The following is a 14,360-nucleotide window of genomic DNA, read 5'->3' as shown; positions in this document are numbered from 1 at the left end:
ACAACTAAATAAATGGGGAAAAAATCAAGTAAGATAGAGAGCAATTGAGGAAGGCATACTATGTTAACCTCTGGCCTGCACATAATCATATGTGGACATGTAATCATATGCACACAGGCATATGCATACATAAATACCTGTAGGCATACATACAAAAACTTTTAAAAAGTCAAGGGAGCTGGGCGTTGGTGGCGCACGCCTTTAATCCCAGCACTCGGGAGGCAGAGGCAGGAGGATCTCTGTGAGTTCGAGGCCAGCTTGGTCTCTTAGAGTGAGTGCCAGGATAGGCTCCAAAGCTACACAGAGAAACCCTGTCTCGAAAAACCAAAAAAAAAAAAAAAAAAAAAAAGTCAAGGGAGCAAGTGGATTCCTCCCCAGGGCCAGGGCCATGAGCAGATTTGAAGAGTTGGCTGATACAGTTGATGGTACAGCCCTGAGATCTGGAAGTAGTATATATACTCACGGAACCCCAGGACTCCAAGCATTATTAAGGTGCTCCAGTGAAGGCCTCACTATGTCCCAGAGCAACAAGAAAAAGATGCCTCTTTTAGCCCAAGGAGGCTTGGAGATCACAAAGCCCTTCCTTTACTCAAGAGCTATCCTACAACAAAATGGTTGATAAATAGGCAACAGAGCCAGAGGGCTCAGGCTAAAACAACCCTTTTAAAGATTCAAAAAAGAAAGGGGAGGGGAGTGCTGGGGAAAGGATTGCTGTAAAATGGAATGAAATTTGACACTCTAGGGTGAAGCAGACAATTCCCAAGGCTAGATGCCAGTCTGACTAATAAAATTTCTGATGCTGCCACCAAAGCCAGGAATGGCCATACTCCCTCTGCTTAGCCAGAGACCTGCAAGTGTGATGGCTTTCTTTCCTAAGGTCTGATCAGCTTAAGAACCTAGCCTTCCCTTGATAACTGGCTTACATTTTCATTGATTTTTCACCAAACTTTATTTGTGTTGGGTCAAGGCTCATCCTCTGAGCAATTACCTCAGAAGCAAGCTAAAAGGCAGCAGCACATTTAGAAACTGATTCAGTTCTGTGTCTACTGGAATCATGATGTAGCTAATGGCCCTACACATCGAATCCCCAAAATGACAGCACTTGTGGCTTCATAGAAGCCATCGTCCAACTCCCTCTCCTATCTGAACTGACAGACCTCTAAGCCCAGGGTCTGTGGCCTCAGGCCACACCTTTGATCCCTTAGCTATTGCCTTGGCTGAATGCTGCCAAGTCCTAACTCTTCTTCTGTGGATTCTGAATGGTCTTACCTAAAACATTTGTTTGCAGTTGTCACCTGTTTTAATTTGTTTTTGTTACTCTGACAGCTGTTCTGCAAAGGCTGAGCAGCTCCCAGTCAACAGTGGTCACAGGTGGTCACCCACAGGCCATGGCTATGCAGGGCTCTCCTGTAAGCACCGCTCAGTGCCTCCTTCCTCCCGTCCCTGATTCCAGTCTTTCAGCCCCTCAGGAAGGGTTGTGTCCTCCTCTAGGCTGCCAGTGCCCTCTACAAATTCCTCATAGGTAGACTTCTCTGCAAAGGGCCGAGGGCCCAACAGCTCTACCATGTCGGCCTTCTCCAGCACTTCTTTCTCCAGGAGTCTCCTGCTCACCTGAAAAGGATAGCCACCAATTAGGCTGCTGTGCCCAGGACAGGGATGTATTAGTGGTCCTGATTCAGGACATAACCCAAAGAGGCACAAAGATCAGCATGGCCTGACCATATCCCAACCTAGGACCCACAACCTGACTATCTCTGAGTGGAGCACCACTTACCTTCTCAACCTGTTCCCGGCACTGTGTAAGCAGCTCCAGAGTCCGATCATAGGCAGACCTGACAAGGCGCCGGACCTCCTCATCAATGAGCTGGGCAGTTGCTTCACTGTATGGCTTCTCCACCATGGTTTCACCTTGTCTGGGGAGGTCAAAGGATACCTGGCCCAGCTTCTCACTCATTCCAAACTGTACAATCTGAAGTACAGGAGGAGCCTAGGGTCAGTTGTGTCCAATACAACTGACAGAGTCACATACTATGACACTGCTCCTTACCTGGGCATAGGCACTCTGGGTGACCTTCCTCAGGTCATCCTGAGCCCCTGTAGTGATCTGACCAAAGAACAGCTGCTCAGCCACCCTACCCCCCAGCATCATACACATGCGGTCGAAGAGCTGCTCCCGTGTGTAAAGGTACTGCTCCCGGGGAAGGTACTGGGCATAGCCAAGTCCTTTGCCCCGAGGTATGATGGACACCTGAAAAATAAGAGCCTGGAGCTGTAAAAATGGGTCAGTGGTCAAGAGCATGTATTGCTCTTGCAGAAAACCCAAGTTCAGTTCCCAGCACTCACAAGGGGTAGCTTATAACCGTCTTGTAACTCCAGCCCCAGATCAGATGCCCCACTCAAGACTTTGTGAGAACTGCATTTATATGTGCAACCCTAAACACACACACACACACACACACACACACACACACACACACGGCTGGAGAAATGGCTAACAGTTAAGAGCATTTGTTGTTCTTGCAACAAATGGACCCAAGTTCAGTTCCCACCAGCACACAGTGGCTCACAACGATCTGTAACTCCTCTTAAATGGACCACGGGTCAGTTCCCAGCACCCACACAGTGGCTCCATAGGCTGAGTTCTGACACTCTTCTGAAATCACCTGGCATACATAAACATGCAGGCAAAACACTCATACACATAAAATAAATCTTTAAAAATTTCAAATTAATCTTAAAAAAATTTCAAAGCCTTGTCTTTGTCAGCCTCAAACACTGTTCCACCAGGTGCTGCACTGGCCATGGTCCCCTTATGACCAAGGGAGGCAGGTTAAGAACTCTAAGCTTGAGCTACTATAGACCAATGGAGTTACCCTGAGGAATACACCTATGCCAACAGCCTCAGTGTCTGACTGTCCTAAGAGGTTCTGCAGGAACTGAATGCACAATTACTCTGACAGAGTCAGATCCAAAGCTTAAGACTTAAGGAAGGCCCCACCCAGAGCCAATACATCCTGCTCTGCTTCCCTACCCCAAAGGAACCAGACAAATTATTCACCAACATACTTCTTGAAAAGTAAGATGGCTCAGATGGTAAAGGCACTTACCACCAAGGCTTATGACTTGAGTTTCATCTCCAGAACCCATATAGGAGAAAACCTCTGACCTTCATACGTGTAAACACACACACACACACACACACACACACACGCACGCACGCACGCACGCACGCACGCACGCACGCACGCACGCACGCACGCACGCACACGCACACACACACACACACACCCTTAAAAACAGAAAGTAAAAGGGCCATGTCTGCAAGTGTGCTGACATCTAGAAAGCCAGAGCCCTTAAGGCTGCCAAGGCTATCAGCAGACTCTCTCAGTTTGAGTAACTGACCTTCAGCAGAGGGTCTGCATGTTCCAAGAACCAGCCCACCACTGCATGCCCAGCCTCGTGATAGGCTACAGTTGTCTTTTCATTGGGTTGTAGCACCTGGGTCTTCTTCTCAAGGCCTACAAACCACATTCCAAGGAGTGAGAAACGGGAAGAATGTCCACCTAAAACCCCCAAGGGCACCGGACAGTCTGGATTGACTGCCATATCCCATTCCAAAGCCTTGTCAGGAACCTGTTCCTCCCTCTGCTTCAGTCTTCCGCTAAGCACCAGCTCCATCCTACTCTCTGCTCTGTAGTGAAACCCATCTCCCAGCACTGGAAGGAACCCATTCATCCAGTCTAACCAAACCTGACTCATCCTGCTTTACAAAGTCAATTTTAGAGCTGGAGAGATGGCTTAGCAGGTTAGGAGCACTCGATGCTCTTCTGTAAGACCAGGGTTTGATTCTAAGCATGGACATGGCAGCTAATAACCATGTGTAACTTTAGTTACAAAAGGATCTAACACTCCCACACACACCTGAGATAAGGTTTCTCTATGTAGCCCTGGCTGTCCTAGAACTTGTTCTGTAGACCACACTGGCTTCAAATTCAGAGATCCCACTGCCTCTGTCTTGCCTGGCAAGTAATAGGATTAAAGGTGTGCATCACTACCACCACCCAGCATCACACCCTCTTTTGGATTCTGTGGGCACTGCACACATGTAGTACACAGATAAACATGTAAGCAAAATACCCATACACATAAATTAAATCTAAAAACTTTTTTTTTTAAAAGCAAACCACTGTCAGCCAATGAACTTATGAGTCAGAAGCACAGGGTCTCTTTCTGTCATGTGTCAAGAAGCAACAGGAATGTTCTCAATGTCCAATTAGCACACTTAGAACAGGTACAAGACCAAGAGAAGGGGATAACTTCACGTGTTGAGTTTCTCAGACTGCGACTGCAAGGATTAATTAATTAGCTCACTAGAGCCACTGGGACAGCCCTCAAGATTGTATGTACTCTATACAGTTAAACTTTAAAAACAAAACCTCAATGATGAAGCCTAAGGATGACTGCCAACCTGGCTGAACTTAAGTTCCAGGAACCACACCAGACCAGCCAACAGCAGCATGTAGTACCTCTCAGTCTCACAGCCCTATGAAACACTTAATTCACCAAACTCCAATTCCTGCCTGGCTAGCACAGCCAGCTGAACTGCTCCAGGCTACTATATGAACTACCCAAGTAACCTGTATGCTAGCTGGAGACAGAAGACTGAGCTGAAGAAAACACATAACATTCATTCCTTTAACAGTGCCATCCCAAGAGAGCTCAAGCAGTAGGTGTCCTGGGATGGCACCTGCCTAATACAGGCTTTTCCTTGGAAATATCATTCATCCAAGTTCTGCTCTTCCTCTCTCCAAGTAGACTTTGCCTGTGTTCTACATCCAAGCCTAGCTCTGGTTTCCCAAGGCCTGCATACAATTCAGAAGGGAGTGAAAGCTCCTAGAAGAGGCCTAGTTCTAAATTTTGGTTCAAAACACCAATCGTGTTTTCTATATGCTGAAGTAAGGCTGGGCTGTCCAAAAAATGTCTGTCCCTTCCCAGGGGATGTGGGCTCACCTCCAATGACCCTCTCGATGGCTTTCTCAAAGTGTCGTTCCTGGACAGAAGGGCTAAGATGGCGGGCAGCAATCAGTGCTGCTTCATTGCACACATTGGAAATATCAGCACCTAAGTTGGGAAAAGAAAGTCAAGTCAATGTTTCTGGCTGTTGAAGTTCTACCCACATCAACTTCATTAAAGGAAAATCTCAAGTAGAAGCCAGATTAAACTTCAGCAAAAAATGTAGGTAGAAATTATTTCACCAGTTACTATAACTTATGCCAAAGTTTCTGGTTAGTTATGTAATTTTATTGAGAAATAATCCATGTATCATAAAGGCATATGCAACATTAACTGTTAGTAAACTTAACAATGTGATGGATAGTATTAGCAACTTCAAATAATCTACAATCACCTGAGAGACAGATCTATGGACATGTGTGGTGGTTTGAATGAGTATGGCCTCCACAGACATTTATGTTTGAATACTTGGCTCCCAGTTGGTAGAATTGTTTGGAAAGGACTAGGAGGTGTGGCTTTGTTGGAGGACATGTGTCACTGGGAGTTGGGATTTGAAGTTTCAATAGAGCCCACACCATTCCCAGATAGCTCTCTCTGCTTCCAACTTGTGGTTTAAAATGTAAGCTCTCAGCTCTCTCCTAATGCCATGCCTTTGCTCCACCATTGCAGACTCCAACACTCTAAAACCATAAGCCCAATTAAATGCTTTGGTCATGGTGGGTTTTTTTAAAGATTTTATTTATTTATTATGTATACAACATTCTGCTTCCATGTATATCTGCACACCAGAAGAGGGCACCAGATCTCATAATGGATGGTTGTGAGCCACCATATAGTTGCTGGCAATTGAACTTAGGACCTCTGGAATAACAGTCAGTGCTCTTAACCTCTGAGTCATCTTTCCACCCCTGGTCATAGTGTTTTATCAGAGTGACAGAAACATAGCTAAAATAGCATGTGAGGATTGTCTTGATTCTATCAATTGATGTAATCTTAATTGTGGGAAGGATCTGCGCTGTGTAAGTGGAAAAAAGCTGGGTACTAACATGCTTGTACTCATTGTTCTCCATTCCTAGATGGGATGCAACCAGCTCCTTCAAACTCCAGTCATTACGACTCCCCCATCACAATGGATCGTAACCTAGAACTCTGAGCCAAAACAAACCCTTCTCCCTTAAGTTACTTTTGTCAGGTTATTTTCAAGGCAACAGGAAAAGAAACTAAGACACCAAGGTTTTCTAGTATATCCCCAAATCTGTTCTAAAACGCTTTTCATCATCTGAGAAACCTTGTGCCTTTATACTTAATTCCTATCCCTACTCCAATCAATTACTAGTCTGTTTTCACCTGTGTGGATTTGGATTTTCTAGATCTCTAGTGAAACTCCAAACCCTAATGGGAAAAGGATTCATTTAAGATGTTGCTTTTTATGTCTGGCTTCTTTCTTTGAGCATTATTTTTCAGACTTATCTATGTTGTAGTATGTATTAGTACTTAATCCCTTTTGCTAAATTTTATGTATTTTAAATTCATGAGTATGTGTCTCCACATATGCAAAATGCATCATATGTGTGCTTGGTGCTCAGGGAGACCAGAACTGGAGGAGTGGTTCTAAGTGGCCATGCAGGTGCTGAGAAAAACCAACTCAGATCTTCTGCAAGAGTAAGTATTCCTATAATCTCTGAGCCATCTTTCCAGCCCCTAGTATTTCATTCCTTTTACAACTGGAAATCATTCCATTGTTCTATATAGTATACACCATATATTGCTGATCTACTCAGCATTGTTGGAAATTTGGTTGAATTCGGCTTCGGGACTATTACAAACAATGGAGCTAAACATGCACGTTCAAGTCTGAAATGCATTTTCAATTCTCTTGAGAATACATGTAGAGTGGAGTTTCTGGGTCATATGGTAACTCTGTTTTGTTTTTGGACCATCAAACTGATTTCTATAGTGGCTATACCATTTCCATTTTACATTCCCACCAGCAACATGAGGGTTCCAACTCTTGTTCTCAGCTTTTTTTTTTTTTTTTTTTTTTTTTTTTTTAAGTATAGCCATCCTTTTCAGGTAGGAAGTTTTAACACATTGTGGTTTTACTTTGTACTTTCCTAATAGTCAAGGTTGAACATTTTTTAATGTACTTACTGGCCATTATTTGCAAAAATAAATTTAAGTCCCTCCCAGAGTCTCATTATATAACCAAGCACGCCTCAACCTCCCTAATGTGAGGACCATGGTATGTACTACCATATCTTTTTTTTTTTTTTTTTTGCTAAGCTATAAAAGCTTTTTAGATATTCTATATACCATAATCTTTATCAGATACATGATTTTCATTCTGTGGGTTATCTTTTCATTCTCCTGAGCATATCCTTTGAAACAAAGATTTAGTATCCAATATCAGTATGTCTATTTTTTTGTTTGTCTGTGGACTGGGTCATATATAAGCAAGCACTGGCAATTTAATGTCATAAAGATTCACCTATTTTCTTCTAAGTGTCTTACAGTCAAAGCTCCTAAAACTTTTATCCATTTTGAATTAATATTTGCAGCTGGTAAAGTTAAGGGTCCAACCTCATTCTTTTGCCTGTGAAGACCCAGTTGTCCCAGCACCATTTGTTGACGAGTCGGCTCTTTCCGGCTCTTTCCCCAACTGTCAAAAATCATCTGACTAGCGACGTAAAAGCTTCTATCTGGACTTTCATCTCTCTTCCATTGGTCTCTGTCTCTCCTTTGCCAGGACCACACTGTTTGCTTACAGTGCCTTGTGGGAAGTTTTGAAACAGCAAAGTGTGAGTCCTTCAACCTTTACAAGATTGCTTTGGCTACTGGGGCCCTTGTAGCTAGTTCCATTTGAATTTTAGAAACCAGTGTTTCCACTTCTGACTTTCATAAGAATACACTCTGCTCTTTTTAACCTCCTTCCTCCTCCTTGTAGGAATCTGTAGGCATGAAAACATTGTTGAATGCTATGATCTTTAACACAGATCTGTAATTAGTTTTATGTACTTGTTTTTTTTAAGTTATAAAACAAAACATTTACCTACATAGTCACCTTTATAAATGTGTTTTTCTTTATGGTCTCAAGTTGTTGCCTATCACCCTCTTGCTTCAGTCTAGAGCTTTCTTTCATTTCTTGCAGGGCAGAGCTACTATGAAAAGGTCATTCTGCCTTTTATAATCTGTAATTTTTCCTTCACTCTTAAACGACAGCGTTGGCAGTCACAAAATAAATAACTGATGGTTTTCTCGGCACCTCATCAGTGCCTTCCGAACTCATTTCTAAACAGAAGCTAGGTGTTCATCATTGAGAACCCCTGAGCTGTATGTACCCCTTTTTTGATACTTTCAAGAGTCTCTCGTACCTTTGGGTTTTCATACTTGATTTATGATTCTTACTGTGGGCCTGAGTTTATTCACACTTTGAGTTCTGAGTTTCTTGGATGGATGTATGCATTCACATCTTTTATCCAGTTTGGGAAGTTTCGTGTCATCATATCTTCAAATATTCCTTCTGTATTTATTCTCTATCCTTTCTTTCCACAAGTCCAACAGGTGGTTCTGGACTGCCACAGGCCCTTTAGGCTCTTCCTTTTCTCCACTGTCTTCTCTTTTTGTCCCACCGACTTGAACATTTCATTTGATCTATCTCCATGTTTCCTGGTTCTCTTCTGTCTGTTCAAACCTATCATTCTGTTCCACTAGTAAATTCCACATTCTACTTACCAGTACTTTTTCAGCTCCAGATTTATACTTGGACCTTTCTCTACTTCCATCTCTTCACTCTGTTTCCTGGAACAGTTTTCCTGATTTCCTTTAGTTCTTTGTCCATGTTTTCTTTTAGATTTTTGAGAATATTTAAGATATGTAATTTTAAGAATTTTTTTGCTTTGGTTTGTTTTTTATTTTTTTTGAGACAGGGTTTCTCTGTGTAGTCTTGGCTGTCCTGGCAGTTGCTTGAACTCACAGAGATCCACTGCCTCCCGAGTGCTGGGATTAAAGGTGTGTGCCACCAACGCCCGGCTCACCCAGCTTTATTTAAATAATTTTTTTGTTTTTGTTTTTCGAGACAGGATTTCTCTGTATTGCTTTGGAGCCTGTTCTGGAACTCCCTCTGTAGACCAGGCTAAGAACTCACAGAGATCTGCCTGCCTCTGCCTCCTGAGTGCTGGGATTAAAGGCGTACGCCACCGACACCTGGCTTCATTTAAAGAATTTTTTTTAATTTATTTATTTTTATTTTATGTGCATTGGTGTTTTGCCATGGGTGTTGGGTGCCCTGGAACTGGAATTACAGACAGTTGTGAGCTGCCATGTGGGTGCTGGGAATTGAACCCAGGTCCTCTGAAAGAGCAGTCAGTGCTCTTAACCACTAAGCCATCTCTCTGGCCCCATTTAAAGAATTTTTTAAAATTACATTTATTCATGTATTGTGCATGGGTGTGAGTGTGTCAAACTCCATGTATGGTGGTCAGAGAACAAATTGTGGAAAGTGGTTCTCTCTTTCCACTATATGGGTTACTGGGATCCCTCTGAACCCTCTCACCTACCCATTTTAAGAATTGCAGGTGGTAATGGCACATGGCAGGCAGATCTCTGAGTTTGAGGCCAGTCTGGTCCACAGAATGAGTTTCAGAACAGCTAGGCCTACACTGAGAAACCCTGCTTCCAAAAATGAAACAAACCAACCAAACAAACAAACAAAAATTGTTTACTATGCTTAATACTGTATTTACTTGGGGCTTTAACTTTTCCTTCCTCTATGAACATACAATACCTGCTTCTTTGCAGGTTTTACAGTTTTCTGCTAAATCATCAACCAAAATTTTTAGTACCTGTTTTTATTTTTCTTGATCCATTGAAGTGAAAAATAAGTAGAGATTATGACCAAAATTTATGCTGCTTGTTTTCTGGGGAAACACTCAGGCTTAAAATAGTTACATCTCCTAGCCAAGGGTCAATCCAAACTTACACAGCCTTCAACAGTAAGAACCAAAGGGGTACCACAATCAGTGCTGATCTCTGACTTTGGAAACATACCAGCAGTTCTTTTAATGTGGAACTCTAAATGGCTCCTGTTGTCAGAAACAATGACACAGCCCTGTCCTCAGAATCTTAATATCCTCAGAGAATTATGTGCTATGTGTCCTTTATGTACAATGAGTCTTGGGGAAGAAAAGTACTTTGCTTTTGAAAATTTATCTTATTACTTACTTATGTGTCTGTGGAGTCCAGAAGAATGTATCAGATCCCTGGAGCAAGAGTTACAGGTCCATCCACTGTGAGTGCTACTAACTAAACTCTAGTCCTTTGGAAGAGCACCAAACAATCTTAACCACTGAGCCATCTCCCCAGCCCTAGAAATGCACTTTAATGAAGCAGCACCCTCAAATCCACGTGGAAGTGGGTCAGAGTGGGCTCTGGAGGAGTTCTGAGTCTGCCCTAGTGTGGAAGTGTTCAATTCTCTTGCTGAGTCCTCCAAACTGAAAATCCTCACAGGGAAATCTAAAGTCTGTGTAACTTACTCTAGTTTATTAGCTGGGCACATAAGTGGATACCTGAATTCTGCAAAGGGTGAAAAAAGTGGGACGGGAAGGACACTCTAGACAGAATACCAAGAAGGCCCTTCACATGTTAGTCTGACAAGAACTTCTCACCACTACACCACAGACAAATGTATACTTGTGTGAACATGCCTGACCCAGTGCTGAGCAGGATGCTACAGGTAGCCAGAGTGAGGACACTCTACAGCCAAATGATTCATATGACAGAAGCAGAGGACCTGCAAACAATTTGCTACAGTAGCCATGAGGCAACTGTGGTTTTCAAAGGGCTGCTATAGAGAGGCAAATAGGTCAGAAAACCCCTTCCATAGGGGTTCAAACCACTCTGGTAGGGAAACAATTATCCTAGCACTGGAGATGAGGTTTTGAAAATGGAAAAGCGAAACAATCACTCCAGATGGGAGTTCAAGCCAAGACCAATGTGTGATATGATCCATCTCTTCAGGGGATTCACCCTCAGACATTATTTTCACCTCTGTAGTAAAGACTTAAGTTTAAATAGAAATCAACAAACTCAAATGGGCACCAACAGGCTTTAGATTAAGAAGATCTGAAGCCTTTGAAATGTTTCAGGTTCAAAATTCTATAGACCAGGGTGTCCATTTGCCAGGACCAAATGGGCAGGTGTGACAACTACCAGTCACTATAGATTAATGAATGCACTTGGCCCCTGCTAAGATGAATGGCTCAGCAATAAAACACTTACCAGTGAAGCCCGGAGTAAGAGCTGCTAGCTTCCTTGAAAGAGCATCTTTGGTGAGGCGTTCGTCTAGCTTGAGTGGACGCAAGTGGACCTTGAAAATAGAGGACCTGCCTTTGATATCAGGGGGACCTAATAAAATCAGACATATAAAATTATGTTCTCAGAGCTTTTTGGAAGAGGTTTCCACAAAATTACTTCACAAAACTTCAAGGACAGCCAGCAGAGTTCCCTGCCTGCAACAAGGTTGAAATGATAAAAGAAGCCCTAAGTATACTTGTACTGGGCAATTCCATACATCAAAACACCAAACACCTTCTTGGACTACGTATGTAGCCCACTAGTAGAGTTAGCATAAACAAGGCCTTGGGTTCAATCACCACTAACACACACACACACACACACACACACACACACACACACACACACACCCCACATGCATACATCTACCTTCTTTTTCTTAATAATCTATTTAACTTTATTTTATGTGCATGGGTATGAAGGCATCAGACCCCCTGGAACCCAAGCTACAGACAGTTTTAAGCTGCCATGTGGGTGCTGGAAATTGAACCCAGGTCCTCTGGAAGAGCAGCCATTGCTCTTAACCACTGAGCCATCTCTCCAGCCCCACACCTACCTTCTTAATCAATATGAAATCTATTCCCCCAAAGCCATGTGACCCAACAGAAACTGTCATGGACACAGGTACCATAGATCCAAGATCAATGTGCTCCACTTGGGGAAATGTCAAGGGAAGGTGAATATCCTTGACCATTAGGGAGAAGGACAAGGGATAAATCCTTTTTTCCTAAACTATCAAGGTTTTATAAAGCTGTATGAGAATAAAATCTGGAGAATAGAAATAGGCCATGCCACTCTTATCTGTATTCACTACAAGGACAAGTGGACAGCCAAACCACACCTATTATTCCCAAAATATAGACTGTCAGACGAGACTCAGCATCAGCATCTCCAAAAGCACAAGGGAGTTACCCAAACCTTTAATCTCAGGGGGCTGAGATCCAAACCCAAGTACCTACATGATAGGCACTCACCAATGTAGATCTGGCGGTCAAACCGGCCAGGACGTGTCAGGGCTGGGTCAAGGATATCAGGGCGATTGGTGCCAGCTAGCACTACCACATTAGTGGTAGAGTTGAATCCTAAACACAAGAAATACTGGTTAATCTGAGGAAGGCCCAGGCAACACCAGAATCTGTATGGCCATTCCAAATCAGGCCCCATGTTGGCTTTTACTTCCCACATATCCTTTTGTAAGCGCCAAGAAACAGGTATGAGGCCCTGCCCAGCTATAAGCTGAGTAAAGGATATGAGATAAAGCCTGGAACATGGGGAGTCTTTGTATTTCTGATACCATCTTTTCAGGGCTCAATGCCTCCTTCCACCCAAATCCTTGTGGGCTTGAAGGATTCATCAAGCACAACCAGGTGATAGCAAGCAAGGAACACTCATCCGAGGCGAGCTTATGAAGATGATGGTTAGGTGTGCATATGTGTTCTCTCCTTTATTATCTCCACTCAGTCCCCACCAGAGAAAAGCATAGCAAGGACCTATTTCACTTACCTTTAGGTACTAAAGATTTAATACAGGACCCAGAAACAACTTTGGTATGTATAGAAGTGCATATAACTGGCTTGACTGTCTTTTTTATTTTTCCTGGTTTATCAAGACAGGGTTTCTCTGTGTAGCTTTGTAGACCAGGCTGGCCTCAAACTCACAGAGATCCACCTGCCTCTGCCTCCAGAGCACTGGGATTAAAGGTGTGTGCAACCGCCACCACCCAGCCTGGCTTGGCTGTCTTAAGGACCACATGAGTGTTGCCCTTGGCCACCTTTCTCTGACAATGGCTCCTGGTGCCCAAACTACTAGTGCAAACAATGTTATTTATGCACAATACCTGCCCTCCTCCCACAAGTCTGGAATCTTGGTACATGCCAAGCAGAGGGTACCTGATCCAATGAAAACAGCAGGATCAAAGCAATTCCTACATGCCATCACAACTTGTTCCTGGAGAAGATTCTAGATTCTGCATCTGGTCTTGATGGAGCATTCCTTGTGCCTTCCCTTTTGGCTAATTTTACTGTGTGTCCTTTCTTTGTGTTGGACCATACCTAAGTACACCTGATTCTGTGACTCCCTAGCAAAAACCAAACCCAGAGAGGGCTTAGGGACCGCAACATGACCCTAAAGCCAAAATGAAGACAAAATCCAGTGGAAGCCAAAGATCCAGTGGAAGCTTTACCAAATGCAAAAGCTGGGATAATGACTAGAAGCATTCATTGGAGGTACACCCTGGCTAGCATCACTCTGAGATCAGCAGAACAAGACCCAGTGTGAAAGGAGTATGGCTAAGTCCCCTCTGTCCTATGTGCACCAACAGGGACACTTACGCTCATATACACTTTTACCTCCCAAAAGAAGTGGGTGCCCTCACCCCAGCTAATTTCCCGCCCTCCTGGCAGTAGGAAACAAATTTCCCACTGTGCAATGAGGAGCTCTATGGGAATCAAACACTGCTTTCTCGCTTATGTTTGCTTGAGAGCATTCTTTTTTAAAATCAGAATGCATCAGCCAGGTACAGTGGCACATGCCTGTAAATCCTGTCACTCCAGAGATGAAATCAGGAAGAATCAGAACTCTAAGTCAGGCTAAATAGTGAGAGAGAAGAATGAATATAAATTCCTGTGGAAACCTAGTTCTTGCAGACCTGCTACAGTGCCCACTCACCATCCATCTCCACAAGCATCTGGTTTAAAGTGTTCTCCTGCTCACTCTGGCCTCCCAGGTGACCACGGCCTCGCTTCCTGCCAATTGCATCAATCTCATCAATGAATAAAATGCAAGGAGCATTTTTTCGGGCCATTGCAAACATGTCACGAACCTGGAAAAGGAATCCAGACCCTATTTTGTTATTTACAATCCTATCATACAGAAGAACAGTTCACCCTGAGCCCTCCCTTTGATACATCAGTACCTCCCTCATGGGGCACACTCAGCGCTTGTCCTACACAAAGCCTATAGCTATACAAAATGACCAATCCTGGACAAGAAGTATC

General features: G+C 43.4%; 1 protein-coding gene across 1 annotated transcript in view; it reads right to left on the bottom strand.

The window, feature by feature from the left end:
- Positions 1-930: 930 nt before the first annotated feature.
- LOC100758986 (AFG3-like protein 1) overlaps positions 931-14,360 on the bottom strand; it is a 30,009-nt gene continuing 16,579 nt past the window's right edge. The window contains exons 10-17 of the mRNA XM_027410580.2: positions 14,032-14,185; positions 12,339-12,446; positions 11,290-11,415; positions 5,011-5,121; positions 3,403-3,518; positions 2,048-2,248; positions 1,775-1,969; positions 931-1,611 (exon numbers count right to left, since the gene is read on the bottom strand). Of these exons, the coding sequence (XP_027266381.1) occupies positions 1,393-1,611; positions 1,775-1,969; positions 2,048-2,248; positions 3,403-3,518; positions 5,011-5,121; positions 11,290-11,415; positions 12,339-12,446; positions 14,032-14,185 (1,230 nt within the window). The 3' untranslated portion in view covers positions 931-1,392. The remainder of the gene's footprint in view (positions 1,612-1,774; positions 1,970-2,047; positions 2,249-3,402; positions 3,519-5,010; positions 5,122-11,289; positions 11,416-12,338; positions 12,447-14,031; positions 14,186-14,360) is intronic.

Source organism: Cricetulus griseus, chromosome 3 (genome assembly GCF_003668045.3).
Source record: "Cricetulus griseus strain 17A/GY chromosome 3, alternate assembly CriGri-PICRH-1.0, whole genome shotgun sequence".
Classification (NCBI taxonomy): domain Eukaryota; kingdom Metazoa; phylum Chordata; class Mammalia; order Rodentia; family Cricetidae; genus Cricetulus; species Cricetulus griseus.
Note: the sequence above shows the minus strand (reverse complement) of the source record. Positions and strands in the feature narration are given on the sequence as shown.